This window comes from Tursiops truncatus, chromosome 10, assembly GCF_011762595.2.
Source record: "Tursiops truncatus isolate mTurTru1 chromosome 10, mTurTru1.mat.Y, whole genome shotgun sequence".
Taxonomy (NCBI): Eukaryota; Metazoa; Chordata; class Mammalia; order Artiodactyla; family Delphinidae; genus Tursiops; species Tursiops truncatus.
The window spans coordinates 51,464,685-51,488,496 of NC_047043.1; the positions used below are offsets into that span (position 1 = coordinate 51,464,685).

The 23,812-nt window shown below is 45.2% G+C and overlaps 1 protein-coding gene across 4 annotated transcripts in view; it reads left to right on the forward strand.

The window, feature by feature from the left end:
* Nucleotides 1-2,292: 2,292 nt before the first annotated feature.
* The window catches only part of CRTAP (cartilage associated protein), a 33,147-nt gene continuing 11,627 nt past the window's right edge, over nucleotides 2,293-23,812 (forward strand). Inside the window, exons 1-5 of one of the 4 annotated variants that reach the window (XM_019946977.3) lie at nucleotides 2,293-2,931; nucleotides 8,188-8,337; nucleotides 15,292-15,463; nucleotides 20,438-20,566; nucleotides 21,101-21,436. In XM_019946977.3, the coding sequence (XP_019802536.2) occupies nucleotides 2,461-2,931; nucleotides 8,188-8,337; nucleotides 15,292-15,463; nucleotides 20,438-20,566; nucleotides 21,101-21,210 (1,032 nt within the window). In that variant the 5' untranslated portion in view covers nucleotides 2,293-2,460 and the 3' untranslated portion in view covers nucleotides 21,211-21,436. Of the gene's footprint in view, nucleotides 2,932-8,187; nucleotides 8,338-15,291; nucleotides 15,464-20,437; nucleotides 20,567-21,100; nucleotides 21,437-23,812 lie in introns of those variants that run through there. The other 3 variants (XM_033864529.2, XM_033864530.2, XM_004313252.4) reach the window with 3 other exon arrangements.

The window sequence follows — 23,812 nt, forward strand, 5'->3', positions numbered from 1 at the left end:
TCTTTTTACTGTCTTCAAAATTTTGCCTTTTCCAGAATGCCATATAGTTGGAATCATACAGTAAGTATATAGCCTTTTTATATTGGCTTCTTTTAGTTAGTAAAATGCGTTTGTTTCCTCTATGTCTTTTTTGCGGCTTGATAGCTCATTTATTTTTAGTGCTGAGTAATATTCCATTGTCTGGATGTACCACCGTTTATTTATTCATTCGCCTATTGAAGGACATCTTGTTTCCTTCCAAGTTTTGGCAATTATGTAAAAAGCTGCTATCAATATTTGTGTGCAGGTTTCTGTGTGGACATAAGTTTTCAATTTATTTCAGTAAATATCAATGAATGTAACTGCTGGATGGTATGGCAGAGTGTGCTTAGTTTGGTAAGAAACTGCCACACTGTCTTCCAAAGTGGCTGCACCATTTTGTATTCCCACCAGCAACGAATGAAGAGTTCCTGTTGTTCTACATCCTTGTCAGCATCTGGTGTTGTCAGTATTTTGAATTTTGGCCATTCTAATAGGTGTGTAGTGGATCTCATTGTTGTTTTGGCCTGTATTCTTATACAGTGTCAATAGTATGACAAGAAAAGCTGAAGGTTCAGATTCCAGAACACTAAGTAGAAGAGACAGCTAGATTCAACACAGGATATTGGATCGCATCCTGCCCAGGGGAATAAAGTGCTGTAAAAGACATTATTATGGGGCTTCCCTGGTGGCGCAGTGGTTGAGAGTCCGCCTGCCGATGCAGGGGACACGGGTTCGTGCCCCGGTCCGGGAAGATCCCAAATGCCGTGGAGTGGCTAGGTCCGTGAGCCATGGCCACTGAGCCTGCGCGTCCGGAGCCTGTGCTCCGCAACAGGAGAGGCCACACCAGTGAGAAGCCCGCGTACCGCAAAAAAAAAAAAAAAAAAAAAAAGACATTATTAGGACAGCTGACAAAACAGGAATAGGGAATATAGATTAGTCCTCCATCAATGCTAAGTTTCCTGAATTTGATCATTGTCTGTAGTTTAGTTCTTAGGACATACATATCAATACTAAAAGATTAAGGGGGAAGTGACCTCATGTATGCAATGTACTCTCAAATGATTCAGAAAAAAGCATAGAGATAAATATAGAGAAAGTAAATGTGGCATAACTTAGCAATTTGTGAATGTGGATGAGGGCTATATAGGAATTGTTTCTACTATCCTTTTAATTTTTCTGTAAATTATTTATTTGTTTTAAAAATATTAATTAATTTATTTATTTGGCTGCACCGGGTCTTAGTTGCGGCCCACAGGATCTTCGTTGCAGCATGCAGGATCTTAAGTTGCAGCATGCGAACTCTCAGTCGCAGCATATGGGATCTAGCTCCTTGACCAGGGATGGAACCCAGGCTCCCTGCATTGGGCGCACGGAGTCTTAGCCACTGGACCACCAGGGAGGCCCCTCTATCCGCATCTTTTTTTTTTTGCGGTACGCGGGCCTCTCACTGCTGTGGCCTCTCCCGTGGCGGAGCACAGGCTCTGGACGCGCAGGCTCAGCGGCCATGGCTCATGGGCCTAGCCGCTCCGCGGCACGTGGGATCTTCCCGGACCGGGGCACGAACCTGTGTCCCCTGCATCGGCAGGCGGACTCTCAACCACCGCGCCACCAGGAAGCCCTTTCCGCATCTTTTGATGCACACATATAAGTTTCTCGAGCGTATTCTTTTATTTATTTAAAAAAAATTTTGGCCGCACCGCACTGCTCCCGGGATCTTAGTTCCCCCACCAGGGATTGAACCCACGCCCTCAGTAGTGAAAGCGCCGAGTCCTAACCACCGGACCGCCATGGAATTCCCTCTCCAGCGTATTCTGAGGAGTGGAATGGCAGTCATAAGGTGTGTGCATCTTCAACTTGATTAGCTTAACAGTTTACAAAGCGCCACTGACATCCTTATTAATTTTGTTTATGCATTGTCTTTCTCATTGAAATGAGGTCGTCGCAGTGCCATCAAAGTGTAGGCCGTGGACCCGCAGGATCAGTCTCATCAGGGTGCTGGTTAGAATCGCAGATCCTCAGACCCCCATCCCAACCAGACTTGCTGAATGAGAAACTCTGGGGTCACGGTCCAGGAATCTGCGTTTTCACAAGTCCTCTAAGAGATTCTAAAGTGTAAGCAGCGCTGATCTATGATCCATTAGGGCCGCGCCTGGCTTGCAGACCGCCCTCTTTATAAAGGAGCTAACCGTGGAGCCCAGGATCACGGGTTAGATCGTGCAGGAACTAGAGGGCAGCGCCCCTCCCCAGGACACCCACTCCGCGCGGGCAGCTTCGCCCGGACCCCCGGATTGGGTGGGGAGGGGCAGCCGGACGGGGCGGGCCGGAGGCTGGCGTCCCCGCCTCCCCAGCATTCGGCTCGCCGCGTCGCTCAGTCCTCCCGCTTCCTTTCCTTCTCGCACCCCTCCTTCCTTCCTTCCTTCCTTCCTTCCGTCGGGAGCGATGGAGCCGGGGCGCCGGGCGGCTGCGGCACTGCTGGCGCTGCTGTGCGCTGGCTGCGCGCTGCGCTCCGGGCGCGCCCAGTACGAGCGCTACAGCTTCCGCAGCTTCCCTCGGGACGAGCTGATGCCGCTCGAGTCGGCCTACCGGCACGCGCTGGACCAATACAGCGGCGAGCACTGGGCGGAGAGCGTGGTTTATCTGGAGATCAGCCTGCGGCTGCACCGCCTGCTACGCGACAGCGAGGCCTTCTGCCACCGCAACTGCAGCGCGACGCCGCAGCCCGAGCCCGCCGCCGGCCTCGCGCGTCACCCAGAGCTGCGCCTCTTCGGGGGCCTGCTGCGCCGCGCGCACTGCCTCAAGCGCTGCAAGCAGGGCCTGCCGGCCTTCCGCCAGTCGCAGCCCAGCCGCGAAGTGCTGGCCGACTTCCAGCGCCGAGAGCCCTACAAGTTCCTGCAGTTCGCCTACTTCAAGGCAAGTCCGCCTCGCCTCGCCCCGCCCCCCAAGCCTAGGCCCCGCCCCTTAGGCCTAGGCTCTGTCCCTCGGTCCTGGGCCGCGTCCCAACGCTCTTTCTTGACTTAGTTCTTTCCCACCCCGCGCTGCGGAAGGACGCCTTCAAATCCTGTTCCCCCTATTCTTCATCTTCAATAGAGATGAAAATACTTTTCTTGAAGGGTTGTTCTGAGGCGGAGAACATACATAGAACGCCTAGCACAGTGTTATTTGAAGACAGACTCCTTTTTTGGTATATACGATTAAAATCCCATTTCTCAAGTGAGTGGTGCCTTTCAGTAATAGGGCGGAAGAGGACCTGCGGAGCCGGCCGGTCCCTTTTAAAGAGGAAATTAAGGCCAGGAAAGGGCAGGGCTCCTTGGAAGGACACTTCCCTGCCTGGAGGAGAAGCAGCTGAGCGCTGTGATTCATCAGGGCTGGCGCTCTGGGCTGGCTGTCTTTCATCTAGAATGTAACACAGTTGTCTTCCTCCTTTTTGTGGCTGCTTACATTCTGCCTGTGATTGCTGGCTAAAAAGAGCCACAAATTGCAGTCTCTGTCCTTTAAGTCCTTACTCTGGGGACCCACAAGTTTTAAGAGGGGCCGAATTCCCTGTTACTGGATAAACAGGTTTTAGCTTGGTGGGTCTTCACCGGGTGTTGCCAATAGAGCCCTCTCAAAGTCCAGTTTCTATTTTCTCTAACCGAAAACGAGTTTTTAAACTTTGCTTTCAGTCTTTGGGCTGCAAGATCTGTTTTTCATATTTCCCTGAAACGGAGCTGCGTGTCTGTTGCATTCATATGAACCATAAAACAGCAGAAACCCTAAATAGGAGAAAAGCTGGGTTATTTTTATGCCTAATTACAGTTTTATATAAGTATCAGATTTGTGAATGTTTGTCCTGGCAATAAAAAGACAATTTTAAAATAGAACGGGGATAAGATTAATACATTTCCAGAATGTATGAAATGCAGAAATAATGGCTGACTCATACAAGCAGTGTTTTTTACGCTAAAAAGGACTCGTTTTAATCCTCTCTCTTTTTTGTAGAACTTTTGGCAAATACAGTCTGAGCCAAATTTGAGTCACATAATCGAGGGGAAAACGTTTTATTTTTAAACCTGGAGAATAGTGGAAGCTCTGATTTCTCTAATATACAGATGACTTTGAAACAAGTGCTGCAGGGAGGAGGGGACTGCAGTGCTACAATATGACCGGAAGGCAGGGGTTTCCTCCATCCTGACATCCTCAAAGGTTAGGAAGTTCATAGCTTCTCTCAAAACCCTTTGTAGGTCTTGTAACAATCACTTACTTATAAGTCAGTATAGGGAATTCCCTGGCGGTCCAGTGGTTAAGGCTCCGCACTTCCACGGCAGGGGGCATGGGTTCGATCCCAGGTCAGGGAACTAGGATCCTGCAAGCTGTGGGGTGCAGCCAAAAAACAAAAGTCAGTATAATACCATCTGTCTTAGTATTTTGAGATCACTTACAGGGCAGGGAGAAGTTTAGAATTTTATAAATAAACCAGAACCTTCACTTAATTGCTTCAACTGAAAATCACTGAAAAAGTGATTTGGGGTGATGATATTGTGTGGCTGATTTTTTTTTTTCCTTAATGGAGTTTGTATTTTCAAACTATGTTTCTGGGTAGAGAGGAAATAATTGGTGACAGGCACATTCATTCGGCTGGCGACAGGTACTGGAGATGGATGGTGCTTCCTGCCCTAGCAGGATCTGAAACCACGGTAGGTTTCATGCCCCCAGCCTGACTTAGGTTCATGTCATGAGCTGTGGGTTCTCTCTGTGGCCGCCATCTCCATGAAATGCTCATCTTCCCCACAGGCCGAGGAACAGGTGGGCCCCAGCGCTTTATCAAATCCTTGGTGACTGTTGAACTCTGAGCTGACAGAGCTGGCTGCCTCACAGGCATGCTTACCCCCTCTTTGCCTGGACCTGGACTCTGTCCTTCCCTGGTTGAGGGGTGGCTGGTTTGGCAGGTGACTGGGAGCCTCTCATGCAGGTGGCTGTCTCTCAGGAACCCATGGCAGGGTAGGTTCCCCCACCCCCTCCTTCTCTAAAACCTGCCTGGGGGCTGTCAGAGGTTTAGCTGTCAAGGTGTGGCTCCATGCTCCAGCTGACAGAGCTGGAGTTAAAAGTGAATAAAATCATCCTTCAGGAAGGGATTCCATTTTGTAAAACTCAGGTCCTGAGTGAGAGGCCTTAAAAATCCCACCCTGTGCCACTCTTTCTAAGTGCTCTTCTGAGAATCAGAGAATCTAATTTCATTGGCACATGCTTTAAAAAGGGCTGCATTCATACTCTTCCCTTCCTTCTGGCTGCCAGACTGGCCTTTTTCCAGCCAGGAGTATAAAGCTGTCTGTAGACCTCTTTCAAAGGCAGTTCTGGGAATTCCCTGGTGGTCCGGTGGTTAGGACTCTGTGCTTCCCCATCCCCCTTCCGCCCCCCCCCCACCCCAGCCCAGAGTTCCATCCGTGGTCCATGAGCTAAGATCCCACAAGCAGCCGGCAGCAGAGCCAAAAAAAAAAAAAGGCAGTCGCACTCCAGGTCACTAGCTGGCATTCTCCAAATATCAGCACTGGCTTCTGGGAGTCTGTCGTTATCACCACCCATCACTCCTCCAGGGCAGCCACTGCCATTGTCTCCAAATGACTGGGCTCCCATGCTGGGGCAATTTTGCACAGGTATGTGCTATCCTTTGATTCTCGGAAATCCAGAGTGTGCCGAGTATCCCTTTATTTTTCTCTCTCCAAACTGAATTCCCTAATTCTTGCCCCCGAGTGTCCCTCTGGATTGGCTGAAGGAGTCTCTGTGCACGAGATCCGGGGGCCTCCCCTCCCCCCCACCAGGTTGTGCTGTGATTCCAGGGCACCGAGGAGCCAGGGCATCGCAGGGGATCCTCTGTTTGCTGCTTGCGTGTCCACACAGGGAGGTGTCCCTATCCTCGGCTGCCCACCTCTTGAGCCTCCCGCCCCCAGAGCATCCCATTCCTCTCTAAGGACTTCTGCTCTCCTGGGCTCCGCCTGCAGGTGCCAAACCTGAAGGTTAAGGGCCACAGACCTTGCTGCCCCTGCAGACCCCAAGGGGGACTTTCTTCTGGCCTAGAGGGTTCCCCTTCCTCCCTCTTCTTCTTCCAGGCCAGTCAGCTTCTTCCTGCAGCTCCCTCTCCCGATTTCCTCCTCTTCCCATACTTGCCAAGTTCTCTCAAGAGTACAGGGGCTTTTGTCATGTTTCTGTGTCCTGACCAGACAGCTACCTCCCATGAGGCAGTGAAACTCAGAATCAGCTGACCACCACCTAATGAGGAGAAGAGAGAGAGGGGGAAATAGAGGGAAACATGAATTAATTTCATGAAAATATTATGCAGTGGTGATGTTACATCCAAATCACTGGTACTTACCAAGTCCTGCTTTGTTGCAGGAACTGTGCCAGGTACCAGGAGTGCAGACATGAATGACACTGCTGGGTCCTTCAAGGCTCAGAGGCTGGAGGGGGAGACAGACACATTAGCTGAGACCACAAAGAGGTGTGAAAAGCAGGGAGACAGAACACAGGATGACACAAAAGATGCTATCATCAAAAAATTCACAAACAATAAATGCTGGAGAGGGTGTGGAGAGAAGGGAGCCCTCCTATACTGTTAGTGGGAGTGTAAATTGGTATAGCCACTGTGGAGAACAGTATGGAGGTTCCTTAAAAAAACAAATATAGAGCTACCATATGACCCAACAAACCCACTCCTGGGCATATATCTGGAGAAAAACACGGTCTGAAAGGATGCATGCACCTCAGTGTTCATTGCAGCATTGTTTACAATAGCTGTGACATGGAAGCAACCTAAATGTCCATCGACAGATGAATGGATAAAGAAGATGTGGAACGTATATACAATGGAATATTACTCAGCCATAAAAAAGAATGAAATAATGCCATTTGCAGCAACATGGAGTTGCTAGAGACTGTCATACTGAGTGAAGTAAGTCAGACAGAGAAATATCATATGATATCACTTATATGCAGAATCTAAGAAAAAAGGTACAAATGAACTTATTTACAAAAATAATTATATACATTTTAATTATAATGTATTACATATATTACATTATATAGTGTATAAAATATATTAGTACACATATATCCATGAAATAGTAAAGTTACATGTCAACATGTCTATCTGCAAGTATTCACCTGTAGACCCATGTATATGATGTGTGTGTGTGTGTGTGTGTGTGTGTATCTATATATATAGATAGAGGAGAGAGAGAGGAAATGAATCCATTTGGTACAGGTTGGGTCAGTTACTTGAAATAAACAGGTCATAAGGAGGCATGTCCCCCACCAAAAAAAAAAGACTCTTGATCAAGGTTACGGGAATAGGGAGGGCTCACCTGCATGTCCAGTACGTAAAGGCAGGGATTCTTTCCCTGTTTTGCTCATTGTTACAGACCCATTTCCTAGAACAGTGCCTGGCATGTAGGAAGCTTGAAACAAATATTTGCTGAGTGAGTGGATGAGTAAGTGAGGAGGTGGTGGGAATCACTGAGAACAGTGAAGCGGAGATTCTGTGAGAGACTCTGGAAAGTATTGATACATCTGTCAAGGTTCTGGCAGAAAAGATGTGATATAGTCATACTGGGTAGTTGGAGGAACTTTTAATAAAGCAGGTATTTACAAGGGCTAGTGATAGTGAGGTGTGACACTCCCCCACCCAGGCCAGAAGGGGCAAGGGAGAGACCAATTGCTGGAAGCCAGAAGGAGAGATACCAGAAGGAGAGGCCCCCTTTGAGAGGGGCTGTGACCTTCAGTCAAGGGAGCGACCTTGCAGGGAGGGAGCCAGGACACTAACAGCCCAGCCTTATTCTCTTCCCTTCCTTCAGTCTCCTGTTGGGTCCCTGTTGGAGCTCCTCATTGATGAACCCACTGGAAGCTATGGGGACAAGGGAGTCCGCTGTGACAGCCTGTACACCAGCCTCCTGGGCAGGGCAGGGTAGGGTGGAGACTGCAGGGCGTAGATCGGGACAGGCACACAAAGGCCATCTACTCACCTGCAGCGAATGAACACTCTTCCAGAGTGGCTGGACCAGGTCTTGCTGGGTCTTGGAAATCACTGAACCCTTCGCTTCCAACATTGTGTAGAAACACAAAGTTGCCGAAGGACTGAACAGACGTTCACGCTCATCACCCATTGAGTAGCTTTTCTCTTTCTTCTTTGTATTTTAGGCAAATAATCTTCCAAAAGCCATTGCAGCTGCTCACACCTATCTACTGAAGCATCCTGATGATGAAATGATGAAGAGAAACATGGCTTATTATAAGAGCCTGCCCGATGCCGAGGACTACATTAAAGACTTGGAAACCAAGTTGTATGAGGTATATTTGCATTTTTACACAGTGGTTATTTGCAATGCGAGCTGTCAAAGAAGCGTATCTCAGTGAACATCTATTGACATCAAAGGACTGCTAGTGATTTTTGATGACATTTAGTGAATATTATGACAATAGAAATGATTGCCTTTTTAACACCTAGCTGATCCATTTAAGAATGCAATTTTACTTTCCATGATGATTTTAAAGCCACTTTTTTCTAAATGCTACATTTTAGAAATATGGTCATGTGATGGTAGAATAAGATGGTAGAATAAAGACGTGTCTTGGAAATCATCTGAAAATGACCAAGAATAGGAGAAACAGAAATATAATTCTCCATTTCTGATGAAGCTAGGAAACATATATATTAATACACACACACAACTTTATATCTTAAGTTGGAAAGGAAATAGAGGCGCTAGGAGGACTGACTTGACAGATTGGAGGCTACTTAAGTCTCTGCATCTGCAGCGCGGAATTCTGATGAGAATGAATGAGGATAATAAGAGGAAGAATCTGAGCCCTTTGAGCACTTACTGTTGTCCGGCCCTGTCGAGCTCGGGCTCTGGGGGTGTGGGTACCAGTGGAGGGTTGAAAACAGAGGGATGTGTTGAAAGTACCCATGGGAGCCGTTAGATCCTAAGGTCTGACTCCAGGGTTTCCTATCGTGGGACCAGATCTCAAGCTCACTTTTTCACTGGTGGTGACCCTCAAACATAGTGGGCGAAGTCTCTTTCCTGGAGCCCTTCAGTTTTCCAGGGAAGGATTCTCCAGCCTCCTGCAGGGCTGGTGGGGTGTCCGTGCTTCTCTACTGGTGTCTGAGAGCCAGTCTCGGGAGAGGGATGGGGGTCTCACAGCTGAGTCTGAGACCTTACCTGATTCCTGGTTTTTCAGCCCATGCCTGGACTGATAGCAGGCTCTGCTATGCCTGCTCCCTGGCCCCTCAGCCTTTATGGGTAGAGTCTCTAGAAGAGACCACCAGTCTCTGGCAAGGAGCGGCTTTGGGAGGTGTGGTCCCTTAGGTGAGCAGGTGGGCGCTGGTGGGGGAACCCAGGGTTCCAACAGCTCTGTTCAGACTTTCAGCCCTGCTTTCTTTCCCATGCCTTGTGCCAGCCTCTGTGGTCCCTGGTGCCTGCAGGTGCCTACGAGTGTGTAGCTCGCCTGCTCTGAGGTCCCTCCTCTCTGATAATTTGTTTTTTTGTCTTTCCAAAAGTTGTTGAAATCTCTTGTCTGCTGCTTGCTCCTTTCCAGTTCTCCCATGAAAGGACTGAAGTCTTTTTACTTTCTTCCCTGTCATTTTTGGGGTAGGGTTTGGGGAGCAGAATGCACTGTGCTTCACTGCAAGGAGCTGCACCCTTCTTGCCCTCTTTGGAGTCCTGCTGGGTGTGGCGGGCTGCCCCCTCCCCACCATCTCCACCGTGCCCAGGGGCTTCCTCTCTCTGCAGGGCTTTCCTGCTGCTGCCACGCTGCCATTTCTGCAGAGCCAGCGGCCTGGTGTTGCTGCTCTCGTACCCAATCTCCAGACAAAGCCCCTTCAGCTCTCTGCCTGTCTTGTTTCCAGGAAATGCTGCCTGCCCAGGAGGTATAAGGAGACCCACCTTCTTAACCTGAGGCCTTTAGTTGGGTGAAAATTTCAGGTCCCAGGGGTGACCCTCAAATACCCCCATTCCAGAGCAACTGAAAACAAAACTACAAATAGAGAGCCCCATGCATATTTCAAGGCCTGTCTTGGCCCCTCCAATTTGTCAGGTTTCCGCATGCGTCCAAGATCTCCACTTATTTCTTGTGAAACCGGGCTGCTTCCTCAGCCCTAATTATTTCTTTTACCTGCTCCAGGCAACAGTTAGCAGAAATTCCTTGACGTTTCCACTATCTGGCACGCGGCTGCCCTCCCCAGGAACTTGTACTGATGTGTGGCACTCCTAGTTCATACTTCACTGTTAGGGGGAGGGGTATCTGACACTTGCTTAAGCTTTATCTTTTCCTTGAATCGATTTAAAACTTATTTACTAATTTTAAGTGTGTAATTCGATGAGTTTTGTCAAAGGTACCACCACAATCATGATGTAGAATATTTTCTTCTCCCCTAAAAAGTTCCCTCATACCCCTGTGCAGTCCAGGCTTTGCCCTACCCCCTGACTCCTGGCAGCCACTGCTCTGGTTTCTGTCACTAGAGTTTTCTTTTTTTCCTTTATTCAAACTTGATTTTATTATCAAGTGCCTGTTACTTTTTTTTTAATTAAGATAAGACACACATTACTAAACAGTGATTTGAAAATAATCTGAACGAAAGAGAGAACATGGTATATTTCTCCATCAGTTTGTGTCATCTTTGCTTTCTTTCATCAGTGTCTTATAGTTTTCTGAGTACAGGTGTTTTACCTCTTTAGGTAGGTTTATTCCTAGGTATTTTATTCTTTTTGTTGCAGTGGTGAATGGGATTGTTTCCTTAGTTTCTCTTTCTGATTTTTCATCATTAGTGTATAGGTGTGCAAGAGACTTCTGTGCATTAATTTTGTATCCTGCAACTTTACCAGATTCATTGATTAGCTCTAGTAGTTTTCTGGTGGCATCTTTAGGATTCTCTATGTATAGTATCATGTCATCTGCAAAGAGTGACAGTTTTACTTCTTCTTTTCCACTTTGTATTCCTTTTATTTCTTTTTCTTCTCTGATTGCCGTGGCTAGGACTTCCAAAACTATGTTGAATAATAGTGGCGAGAGTGGACATCTTGTCTTGTTCCTAATCTTAGAGGAAATGCTTTCAGTTTTTCACCATTGAGAATGATGTTGGCTGTGGGTTGTCGTATATGGCCTTTATTATGTTGAGGTAGGTTCCCTCTATGCCCACTTTCTGGAGAGTTTTTATCATAAATTGGTGTTGAATTTTGTCAAAAGCTTTTTCTGCATCTATTGAGATGATCATATGGTTTTTATTCTTCAGTTTGTTAATATGGTGTATCACATTGATTGATTTGCATATATTGAAGAATCCTTGCATCCCTGGGATAAATCCCACTTGATCATGGTAAATCCTTTTTTTTTGTTGTTGTTGTGGTACGCGGGCCTCTCACTGTTGTGGCCTCTCCCGTTGCGGAGCACAGGCTCCGGACACGCAGGCTCAGCGGCCATGGCTCACGGGCCCAGCCGCTCCGCGGCATGTGGGATCTTCCCGGACCGGGGCACGAACCCGTGTCCCCTGCATCGGCAGGCGGACTCTCAACCACTGCGCCACCAGGGAAGCCTGGTATGATCCTTTTAATGTGTTGTTGGATTCTGTCTGCTAGTGTTTTGTTGGGGATTTTTGCATCTGTATTCATCAGTGATATTGGTCTGTAATTTTCTTTTTTTGTAGTATCTTTGTCTGGTTTTTGTATCAGGGTGATGGTGGCCTCGTGGAATGAGTTTGGGGAGTGTTCCTTCCTCTGCAATATTTTGGAAGAGTTTGAGAAGGATGGGGTGTTAGCTCTTCTCTAAATGTTTGATAGAATTCACCTGTGAAGCCACCTGGTCCTGGACTTTTGTTTGTTTGAAGAGTTTTAATCACAATTTCAATTTCATTACTTGTGATTGGTCTGTTCATATTTTCTATTTCTTCCTGGTTCAGTCTTGGAAGGTTATATCTTTTTAAGAATTTGTCCATTTCTTCCAGCTTGTCTATTTTATTGGCATAGAGTTGCTTGTAGTAGTCTCTTATGATGCTTTGTATTTCTGCGGTGTCCATTGTAACTTCTCCCTTTTCATTTCTAATTTTATTGATTTGAGTCCTCTCCCTCTTTTTCTTGATGAGTCTGGCTAAAGGTTTATCAATCTCATTTATCTTCTCAAAGAATCACCTTTTAGTTTTATTGATCTTTGCTATTGTTTTCTTTGTTTCTATTTCATTTATTTCTGCTCTGATCTTTATGATTTCCTTCCTTCAGCTAACTTTGGGTTTTGTTTGTTCTTCTTTCTCTAGTTCCTTTAGGTATAAGGTTAGATTGTTTATTTGAGATTTTTCATGTTTCTTAAGGTAGGATTGTATTGCTAGAAACATTCCATAGGTTTTAGATCGTGTTTTCGTTGTCATTTGTCTCTAGGTATTTTTTGATTTCCTCTTTGATTTCTTCAGTGATCTCTTGGTTATTTAGTAACATACTGTTTAGCCTCCATGTGTTTGTGGTTTTTACATTTTTTCCCCTGTAAATTTTTCTAATCTCATAGCATTGTGGTTGGAAAAGATCCTTGATATGATTTCAATTTTCTTAAATTTACTGAGGCTTGATGTGTGACCCAAGATGTGATCTATCCTGGAGAATGTCCCATGTGCACTTGAGAAGAAAGTGTAATCTGCTGTTTGTGGATGGAATGTCCTATAAGTATCAATTAAATCTATCTAGTCTATTGTGTCATTTAAAGCTTGTGTTTCCTTATTAATTTTCTCTCTGGATGATCTGTCCACTGGTGTAAGTGAGGTGTTAAAGTCCCCAACAATTATTGTGTTACTGTTGATTTCCTCTTTTATAGCTGTTAGCATTTGCCTTATGTATTGAGGTGCTCCTATGTTGGGTGCATATATATTTATAATTGTTATATCTTCTTCTTGGATTGATCCCTTGATCATTATGTAGTGTTCTTCCTTGTCTCTTGTAACATTCTTTATTTTAAAGTCTATTTTATCTGATATGAGTATTACTACTCCAGCTTTCTTTTGACTTCCAGTTGCATGGAATATCTTTTTCCATCCCCTCACTTTCAGTCTGTATGTGTCCTTAGGTCTGAAGTGGGTCTCTTATAGACAGCATATATATGGGTCTTGTTTTTGTATCCATTCAGCGAGCCTGTGTCTTTTGGTTGGAGCATTTAATCCAGTCACATTTAAGGTAATTATCAATATGTATGTTCCTATTACCATTTTCTTAATTGTTTTGGGTTTGTTTTCATAGGGCCTTTTCTTCTCTTGTGTTTCCCACTTAGAGAAGTTCCTTTAGCATTTGTTGTAGAGCTGGTTTGGTGGTGCTGAATTCTCTTAGCTTTCGCTTGTCTGTAAAACTTCTGATTTCTCCATCGAATCTGAATGAGATCCTTGCTAGGTAGAGTAATCTTGGTTGTAGGTTCTTCCCTTTCATCACTTTAAATATATCATGTCACTCCCTTCTGGCTTGTAGAGTTTCTGCTGAGAAATCAGCTGTTAACCTTATGGGAGTTTCCTTGAACGTTATTTGTCATTTTCACTTGCTACCTTTAATAATTTTTCTTTGTCAGTTTTGTTGCTATGTGTCTTGGTGTGTTTCTCCCTGGGTTTATCCTGCCTGGGACTCTCTGCGCTTCCTGGACTTGGGTGGCTATTTCCTTTCCCATGTTAGGGAAGTTTTCGACTATAATCTCTTCAAACATTTTCTCAGGTCCTTTCTCTCTCTCTTCTCCTTCTGGGATCCCTATAACGTGAATGTTGGTGCGTTTAATGTTGTCCCAGAGGTCTCTTAGGCTGTCTTCATTTCTTTTCATTCTTTTTTCTTTATTCTGTTCCGCAGCAGTGAATTCCACCGTTCTGTCTTCCAGGTCACTTATCCGTTCTGCCTCAGTTATTCTGCTATTGATTCCTTCTGGTGTATTTTTCATTTCAGTTATTGTATTGTTCATCTCTGTTTGTTTGTTCTTTAATTCTTCTAGGTTTTTGTTAAACATTTATGACATCTTGATCTTTGTCTCCATTCTTTTTTCCGAGGTCCTGGGTCATCTTCACTATTATTATTCTGAATTCTTTTTCTGGGATGTTGCCTATCTCCACTTCATTTAATTGTTTTTCTGAGGTTTTATCTTGTTCCTTCATCTGGTACATAGCCCTCTGCCTTTTCATTTTGTCTATCTTTCTGTGAATGTGGTTTTTGCTCTGCAGGTTGCAGGATTGTAGTTCTTGCTTCTGCTGTCTGCCCTCTGGTGGATTGCACCTGCTAGTTTTTGAATTAAATAAAATAAGTGTACCACTGTGAACAGGGTAGAAAAGTCTAGATATAGGTAAGTTACTGATTGGTTTCCTATTTATAATTAAGAGTGAGCATGGTTTCTCCAGAGCTAATGAGAGTAGAGCTTGATGATGGTCTGATTCCTTTCAGGAGGACAGATCTCTCTCCCTTCACGTCTGGACCTTCCTTGGCTTCTCTCTGCTTTCCAGAGCCTGCTTTTGGTTTGTTTGTTTGTTTTTGTTTTTTTTTAATTGAAGTATAGTGGATTTACAGTGTTTCAGGTGTATAGCAGAGTGATTCAGTTACGCATAGAATATATATATATGTATTATTTTTCAGATTCTTTTCTATTATAGTTATTACAAGCTATTGAATATAGTTCCCTGTGCTATGCAGTAGGTCCTTGTTGTTTACCTATTTTATATATAGTAGTGTGTATCGGTTAATCCCAAATTCCCAGTTTATCCCTCCCCTACCCCTTTCCCCTTTGATAACCATAAGTTTGTTTTCCTACTTTGTGAGCCTATTTCTGTTTTGTATACAAGTTCATTTGCATCATTTTTTAGATTCCACATATAAGTGATATCATATGGTATTTGTCTTTCTCTGTCTGGCTTACTTCACTTAGTATGATAATCTCTAGGTCCATCTATGTTGCTCCAAATGGCAATATTTCACTCTTTTTATGGCTGAGTAATATTCCATCTTCTTTATCCATGCAACCTGTTGATGGACACTTAGGTTGCTTCCATGTCTTGGCTATTGTAAATAGTGCTGCTATGAACATAGGGATGCATGTATCTTTTTGAATTTAGAGTTTTCTCTGGATATATGCCCAGGAGTGGAGTTGCTGGGTCATATGGTAGCTCTAGTTGTAGTTTTTTGAGGAACGTCATTACGGTTCTCCATAGTGGCTGTACAAATTTACATTCCCACCGACAGTGTAGGAGGATTCCCTTTTCTCCACATCCTCTCCATCATTTATTATTTGTAGACTTTCTGATGATTCCAGAGCCTGTTCATCCGAGCCGTGCGGGGGTACAACGGTGAGAACTGGAGGACGTGCATCACGGACATGGAGCTGGCCCTTCCTGACTTCTTCAAGGCCTTTTATGAGTGTCTTGCTGCCTGCGAGGGCTCCCGGGAGATCAAGGACTTCAAGGATTTCTATCTTTCCATAGCAGGTTAGTGGTGGATTGTGTCCTCGGCATAAATGGCATAGCTGCCCCTGTGGGTTCTACATGCCTTCTGGGTACTTGCGTGGCCTCTGAGGAACTTCTGAGCTTACATAAGAAAGGGTAACCGGGGTGGCTGACACATGTACGGATCAGCCTCTGATTTGGCGGGAGCTTCTGGAGAAACAGTGAGTATGGTGTCTAGATACAGGCCGGCAGAGAAGGTCTGCCTAATCAGCCCTACTTGATTACAGATTCCCATAGGCTTTTGGAAAAATAAAACTGGGCCCCAAAGCAACTCATGCCCCACCTTAGGGAGATAACTTTGATTATGGCAGTTTTTCAGCACACATCAAGGTAAAATGAAGAGTATAATGAACCTCTAATGAGTCATCACTAAGATAACTTTTGGGAAAAAAATTTTCTGACTATAAAATAATTCATGCTTATTATAGGAAGTCTAGAAAACACAGGAAAGAATGAAGAAAATTGAGGACTTCCCTGGCAGTCCAGTGGTTAAGACTCTGTGCTTCCACTGCAGGGGTCGTGGGTTCGATCCCTGGTCGGGGAACTAAGATTCCCACATGCTTCACGGTGCAGCCAAAAAAAAAAAAAAAAAAGAAAGAAAAACAATTGAAAACACATAAATAGCCCTAGGGTTTCTCCTTAACCAGTAGTGGGCAGCAATGCTCCAGAGATTGGGAAATGGCCAAGAGATGTCCCTAAGTGGTTTGGGAACACGGATGCTCAAACTGCACCTTGCAGGAAGGGGACCCCGGTCAGATAGGTCTGAGATTGGCCTGAGCACCGTCTGCCTCTTGGAGTCTCTGTGCCCTGTGATGGTTAATGGCTCTCAGAAACCCTGGGGTAGGCAGCTCTTTTACAGTTATTGAATCCAGGATGGTTTTTGTTTTTGTTTTTTACTTATTAATTTATTTTTGGCTGTGTTGGGTCTTCGTTTCTGTGCGAGGGCTTTCTCCAGTTGCGGCGAGCGGGGGCCGCTCTTCATCGTGGTGTGCGGGCCTCTCACTATCGCGGCCTCTCTTGTTGTGGAGCACAGGCTCCAGACGCGCAGGCTCAGTAGTTGTGGCTCACGGGCCTAGTTGCTCCGCAGCATGTGGGATCTTCCCAGACCAGTGCTCCAACCCGTGTCCCCTGCATTGGCAGGCAGATTCTCAACCACTGCACCACCAGGGAAGCCCTGTTTTTGTTTTCGAATCACTGTTTTGCTCATGGATCTCTTTTTCCACAGAGTACCTTTATTTTTCTTAACAAAACCTTTTTATTGTGGAAAATTTCAAACATATACGAAGAATAGAAGAGTGTAAAGAAACCCCATGTCACCATGATGCAGCTTCACTATTGTCAACTCAGGGTCACCTGGGTGTCATCTAATTCCCACCCACTTACCTCTTATATTATTACTATTATTTTAAAAATATATTTATTTATTTATTTGGCTGTGCCAGGTCTTAGTTGTGGCAGGTGGGATCTTCGCTGCAGCATGCGGGATTTAGTTCCCTGACCAGGGATTGAATCCGGGGCACCTGCATCAGGAGCTCGGAGTCTTAAGCACTGGACCACCAGGGAAATCCCTCATGTTATTTTGAAGCAAATCCCAGATGTTGTTATCACTTCATTTGTAATGTTTCAGTAGGTACCTCTAAAAGATAAGAACTCGTTTTTTTCAACCACTGAACCATCACACCTAAAAGAATTTTAACAACAGTTCCTTGATCTCATCATCAAATATCCAGTGTCCCAGTCATCTCAGAAATGTCATACATGTGTGTTCCTTAAATTTACAATTTGTTGGGGTTTTGTGTGTTTTCTTTTTTTTTTCCTTCTTCTTGGCCCCACTGTGCGACTTGTGGGATCTTAGTTACCCGACCAGGGATTGAACCCGGGTCCCCAGCAGTGAAAGTATGGAGTCCTAACCACTGCCAGGGAATTCCCAATTTATTGGTTTGAATCATGTTCAAAATAAGTTCCACACATTGCATTTGGTTATCTTCTTAAATTTTTATTTTGAACAAAACTTTACTATTTTAACCGTGTGTAAGTGTACAGTTCATTGGCAGTAAGTACATTCACATTGTTGTGCAGCCCTCACCACCATCCATCTCCAGAACTTTTTCATCTTCCCAAACTGAAACTCTGTACCCATTAAACACTAACTCTCCATCTTCCTCCTTCCCAGTCCCTAGCAACCACCATTCTTCTTCTGTGTCTATGAATTTGATTACTCTGGGTACCTCATATAAGCAGAATCATACAGTATTAGTCCTCTTATGACTGGCCTATTTCACTTAGCGTAATGTCCTCAAGGTTCATCCATATTCTAGCAAATTGGTTATCTTTTATTTTTTTAATTTTTAAAAAATTATCTATTTATTTATTTTTGGCTGTGTTGGGTCTTCGTTGCTTCGTGTGGGCTTTCTCTAGTTGCAGCGAGTAGGGGCTACTCTTCGTTGTGGCACGCGGGCGTCTCTCTAGTTGTGGCGTGAGGGTTTTCCCTCGCTAGTTGTGGCACCCGGGCTCTAGAGCACCTAGTTGCAGCACACGGGCTCTCTTGTTGAGGTGCACGAGCTCAGTAGCTGTGGCTCACGGGCTTAGTTGCCCCGCGGCACGCGGGATCTTACTTCCCCGACCAGGGATCAAACCCACGTCCCCTGCATTGGAAGGCGGATTTTTTACCATTGGACCACCAGGGAAGTGGTGACACTAAGTTTTAAACATTTGGTTGAGGTGCTTTCCAGTTTCTCCACAATATAATTACTGTTTTTCCTTTTTAAATTAATAATTTGTGGATAGGTGCTTCGAGACTAGGACAACTTGCTGTCCATCAAACCCTCCCCACCCTACCCCCACTGATTTGGCACACTGTTGAGAATTCTTGCCTGAAGCATCTTTTTCTATAAAGGTTGTGTGAATATAAAACTACTTTCCCTAGGGATTTCCCTGGTGGTCCAGTGGTTAAGACTTCGCACTTCCACTGCACTGGGCAGGGGTTTGATCCCTCATTGGGGAACTAAGATCCCACATGCTGTGCAATGCAGGCAAAAAAAAAAGAAAAGAAAAAAAAACTACTTTCCCTTTATTTATTTATTTATTTTGCGGTACACGGGCCTCTCACTGTTGGGGCCTCTCCCGTTGCGGAGCATAGGCTCCGGACGTGCAGGCTCAGCGGCCATGGCTTACGGGCCCAGCCGCTCCGCGGCATGTGGGATCTTCCCGGACCAGGACCGTGTCCCCTGTATCGACAGGCGGACTCTTAACCACTGCGCCACCAGGGAAGCCCAACTTTCCCTTTATTTTTGTGTCTGCTTCTTTCATACAGAATAGGTACCATACGTTAAACACTATTCTATGTTATGCTTTTTCCACTTAACAATATATCCTAACTAGTGTGTAGAGATTGTGTCATTCTTTTTATTACTGCCAAGTGCTCCACTGAGGGTTGGGGGAGTGATGTACCCCAGTTTATTCAACTATCTGATAGATATTTGGGCTGTTCCAATCTTTTGCTATTACATCTAATACTGCAGTGGGGAATTTTAGTGGGCTGTTGTTGTTTGCTAAGTATGGAAGTGTGTTTGCAAAGTCAACATCAGTGGGATTGATAGTTCAGAGTAAAGGTTTACATAAATTATTTGGTATTTTAAGGTACCATTTTGCATTCCTACCAGTAACGTAGGAGAGTGCCTGTTCCTACAGTCTTGCTGGCAAAATGTGTATCATCATGCTGGAGTCTTTCGCTTCTGGCTGAATGAAAGGAGAAAAGGGAGGGGCCAAGGGGCACCTGGAAGGTTGTTAGGGACCAGCCTCAGAAGTAGTATTCATCAGTTGTTACTGTCCACATTTCATGGCTCACTTAGTCACATGGCCCCAACCTAACTGCAAAGGAGGCTGGGAAATGTAGTCTTTGACATCTTTCTATGTGACTATATTTAGGTATTTTTAAAATTTTATTTTATTTTATTTATTTATTTGGCTGCACCAGGTCTTAGTTGCGGCACTTGGGATCTTTAGTTGTGGCATGAGAACTCTTAGTTGCGGCATGCATATGGGATCTAGTTCCCTGACAAGGGATCGAACCTGTGTCCCCTGCAGTGGAAGCGCAGAGTCCTAACCACTGGACTGCCAGGGAATCACCGAGAATATGTGTATTTTAACCTTTGATAAATTTTACCAAATTGTACTCCAAAACATTTGTTCCTATTTTGCTCCTACCAACAGAACATGAGAGCATGAGTCTCACTATTCTCTTCCTATCACTGGACATCATCAAATTTTAAACATTTTGCCAATGTAATAGCTTACATTATTTTAGGTAGAATTGTATTTCTTAATTTCAAATGTGGTTTAGATCTTTTCACAGTGTTTATTAGCCCTTTTTATAATTTCTATTAACATCCTTTTGGCTATTTTTATAGTGGACATTCGTCTTTTTCTTATTGATTTAGGAAACTTTGTGCGTGAAAGATTTTAGCCCTTTATCATAAGTGTTGTGAATATTTTACTTTTATCATTTTATCATTTATCATTTTTACCTTGATCTTTTGGGGCAGTGGGGCAGAAGCGGCATTAAGAAAATAATGGATACGACACAGACCTCCTAGAGAACGGACTTGAGGTTATGGGGAGGGGGAAGGGTGAGCTGTGACAGGGCGAGAGAGAGTCATGGACATATACACACTAACAAACCTAGTAAGGTAGATAGCTAGTGGGAAGCAGCCGCATGGCACAGGGATATTGGCTCGGTGCTTTGTGACAGCCTGGAGGGGTGGGATAGGGAGGGTGGGAGGGAGGGAGATGCAAGAGGGAAGACATATGGGAACATATGTTTATGTATGACTGATTCACTTTGTTATAAAGCAGAAACTAACACACCATTGTAAAGCAATTATACCCCAATAAAGATGTTAAAAAAAAAAAAGAAGATAATGGATACACTGCCTGAAAATTTGTGTGTTCTTTCAGATCATTATGTGGAAGTTCTGGAATGCAAAATACAGTGTGAAGAGAACCTCACCCCAATCATAGGAGGATATCCAGTCGAGAAATTTGTGGCTACCATGTATCATTATTTGCAGTTTGCTTATTATAAATGTAAGTAATCATCTTCTAGGAGATCTGAGCAAGGTACGAAGACTTAGCTTCCACATCTGCAGAGAGTACTAACCTCCTAAGATCATTGTGAGGATTAAATGAGTTGATAGACGTGGAATGCTTAGGAAATTCACGCACTGGCACATGGCAAACTCTATATAACCGTTTTTTTGGTGGTTGTTGTTGTTGTTTTGGCCGCTCTGCGTGGCATGCGTGATCTTAGTTCCCCGACCAGGGATCAAACCCATGCCCCCTTGCAGTGGAGGCGCAGAGTACTAACCAATGGACCGCCAGGCAAGTCCCTTTTTTCTTTTCTTTTTTTAAAAAATATCATTATTTCCCTTCTTCCACATCATTGGCTTTACTTTTCAGACTCTTAGAAGGTCATTGCAGTTGGTCCTGCCTTGGCCTGAAATTGGAGCTTATCAATCAGAACCTTCCAAGTGGACAAAGGGGACACATGGGAGAAAGAAAGGAACTTGGAGTTCAGACTTCAGAGCCTGAATTTCCTGGCTTTCCCCCCTCTCTCTGTAGCCAAGATTGCTGGGTGCCACTCGCGTGAGCAGCGTGTACCTTGGCAGTTCGGTGACAAGCACGGGAAGTCACTAGGGTCATTTGCAGCAGCGACAACTCTACCCTCCTGATGAAATGTCTGGGTCTGCTGGCAGGTGTCTGGCTAGCTTCCCCAAGGCTGCCCTTCAAACTCAGGGGCGGCTGGTCTTGGGGACTCAGGGATGTCCTGGAGGAGTGCCAGGTGACCTTGTCTTCCACAGCCCCCCTTCCCCGCTGTGTCCATCCTGTTCTTCGTTGGGTTCCCTCTGCCTCAGCAGCCACCTAACCTGCCTACCTTTTAATCCCATCTCATCTCTTCTCCAGGACACACTGAAAGCCTTGCCTGCTGAAGATTAAAAAAGGGAAAAAAAGAAAAGAAAAATATTTTCCTTCTCTCCCTCTCTCTCTCTTTTTAGTTTTTAAATTAAAAATATTTAAACTTTTGCCGTTAATCAAGATGGCTTCTTTGTTCCTGGAAAGTCTCGGATACTGACATTTATACCATGTTTTTCTGAGGAAGGTGACTGGCCTCTCTCAGCAGTGAACCTGATCTTAGAGCGGCCTGAACCTCATCTAAGGATGCAATGAAATGTACTGAAATGTCCCTTGGTTGGGACATTTCTGAGATCCAGAGGAGGTTGAGGTGTGTTTTTAACAGGTGTCCTTCCCAGAAGTCCCCTTTCATGGAGGGAAGGATGAGATTTTATTTGCTACTGTCACCCCAGCGTGAGCTGTCTGGTAAAGGATTATTTAGCATAGAGGACAAGAGTCTAGTTTTATATAATGTGTGAACATGCTTTCCTATGAGGCAGCACTGAGCTCACAGCATGATGCCAGCAAATATTTATGGACCACATTCTGGTGTGGAGGGGACAGTTTTCCACTAGGCAGTGTCTTTGCTTATGAAGAGCCCTCTTTTCTAATATAAATAGCTGATTTAATGTAAGTGCTTTTTTTCAAAAAGGCTTATAAGAGAAGCTTATTGCAGTGAACCAAACATCGCAGAGATGTACAGAGAAACATCAAAAGCAAACAACCCGGGCTTCCCTGGTGGCGCAGTGGTTGGGAGTCCGCCTGCTGATGCAGGGGACGCGGGTACGTGCCCCGGTCCGGGAGGATCCCTCGTGCCGCGGAGTGGCTGGGCCCGTGGGCCGTGGCCGCTGGGCCTGCGCGTCCGGAGCCTGTGCTCCGCAGCGGGAGAGGCCGCTGCGGTGAGAGGCCCGCGTACCGCAAAAAAAAAGCCAACAGCCCATCTCCATCCCCCTCCCTGCTCTCCCCCAACCCCAGTGTTAACTGTTGGCTTATATTCAGCCACACTTGGAAGGACCCTTTTTTAATGAGAATTATGAAAAAATTATGTACATGTTTTATTTAACTTCTGGAAATTTCAAAACATATATTGGGGGCTTCCCTGGTGGCGTCGTGGTTAAGAATCTGCCTGCCAATGCAGGGGACATGGGTTCAAGCCCTGGTCTGGGAAGATCCCCGGAGCAGCTAAGCCTGGGCACCACAACTACTGAGCCTGCGCTCTAGAGCCCACGAGCCACGACTACAGAACCCGCGTGCCACAACTACTGAAGCCCACGTGCCTAGAGCCCGTGCTCTGCAACAAGAGAAGCCACTGCAATGATGAGCCTGCGCACCTCAATGAAAAGTAGCCCCCGGTTGACCACAAGTAGAAAAAAGCGTGTGTGCAGCAGCGAAGATCCAACACAGCCAAAAAAAAAAAAAAAAGAAAAAAGAAAAACCAAGGTAATTAATAAAAACAACAACATATGTTGGAGAGGTTGGTATAATGATCTCTAGGGTGCCCATCACCCAGTTTCAACTTTTATCAACACATTGCTGATCTTGGATTCAGTTTACAGATGTTCTGTTGGAAGAAAATATAGCCCGTGTTTTTCTTTCATTTTCATGAGAAGCTGTGCTGACACTTCACTAAACTACCCCGTGAATGGACATTGAAACATGGATCTTCCAGCCACTAAGTAGGCTTGGTTCAGTGGGAACACGCGAGGACACTGGAATTTAGAGGTGTTCCGGACACTTCCAGGCCCTGGAAGCTCACTGGTCAATCCTCTGAAATCCTGACTAACTCTAAAAACCAACCAGAATATCAGAAAATGTGGCAAAGACATAATGGATAAAACACCAAAATTTTCAGCTTTTCTTGCTGCTCCCCAAGAAATCTTTGCTTTCTGGATTACAGGTAAATAGTGTGAGTAAAATTTACATCTTGAAATTGGCCTCTTGAATCCTCTTGGCCCTGTTTTGAATTCTTTTTCAATCACCTACCCCAGGACGTTTCTTGAGGACAGGTGTCATTTCCAACCCCACAGGCCTTGTGACTAGGAAGTGCCCATCAGCAGTGGTTTTAAAGTTGTTGTTATGGGAAACGGCCACAAGGCGGCAGCATTTCTTCATGCCTAACTTGGATACTTGGGTAACCGGAACCTTAGGAAAATCATGTTCCTGGGTTGTCAAGGAGGGTGTAATGTGCCAGAAGAAAGGCCCAAGGGCTTGTGTCTCATTCCTTCTTCCCCCTTACCCTTCACCCCACAGAGAAATCGCAGCCCCAGCAACACCGCTGCACTGAGGGCGCTGTCGTCCCTGGGTGGGGCGATTCTAAGGAAGGAGGATGGAGGTGGGAACCCCACCACCAGGAGACGTGGAGACCAGGTGACTTTTCAGAGC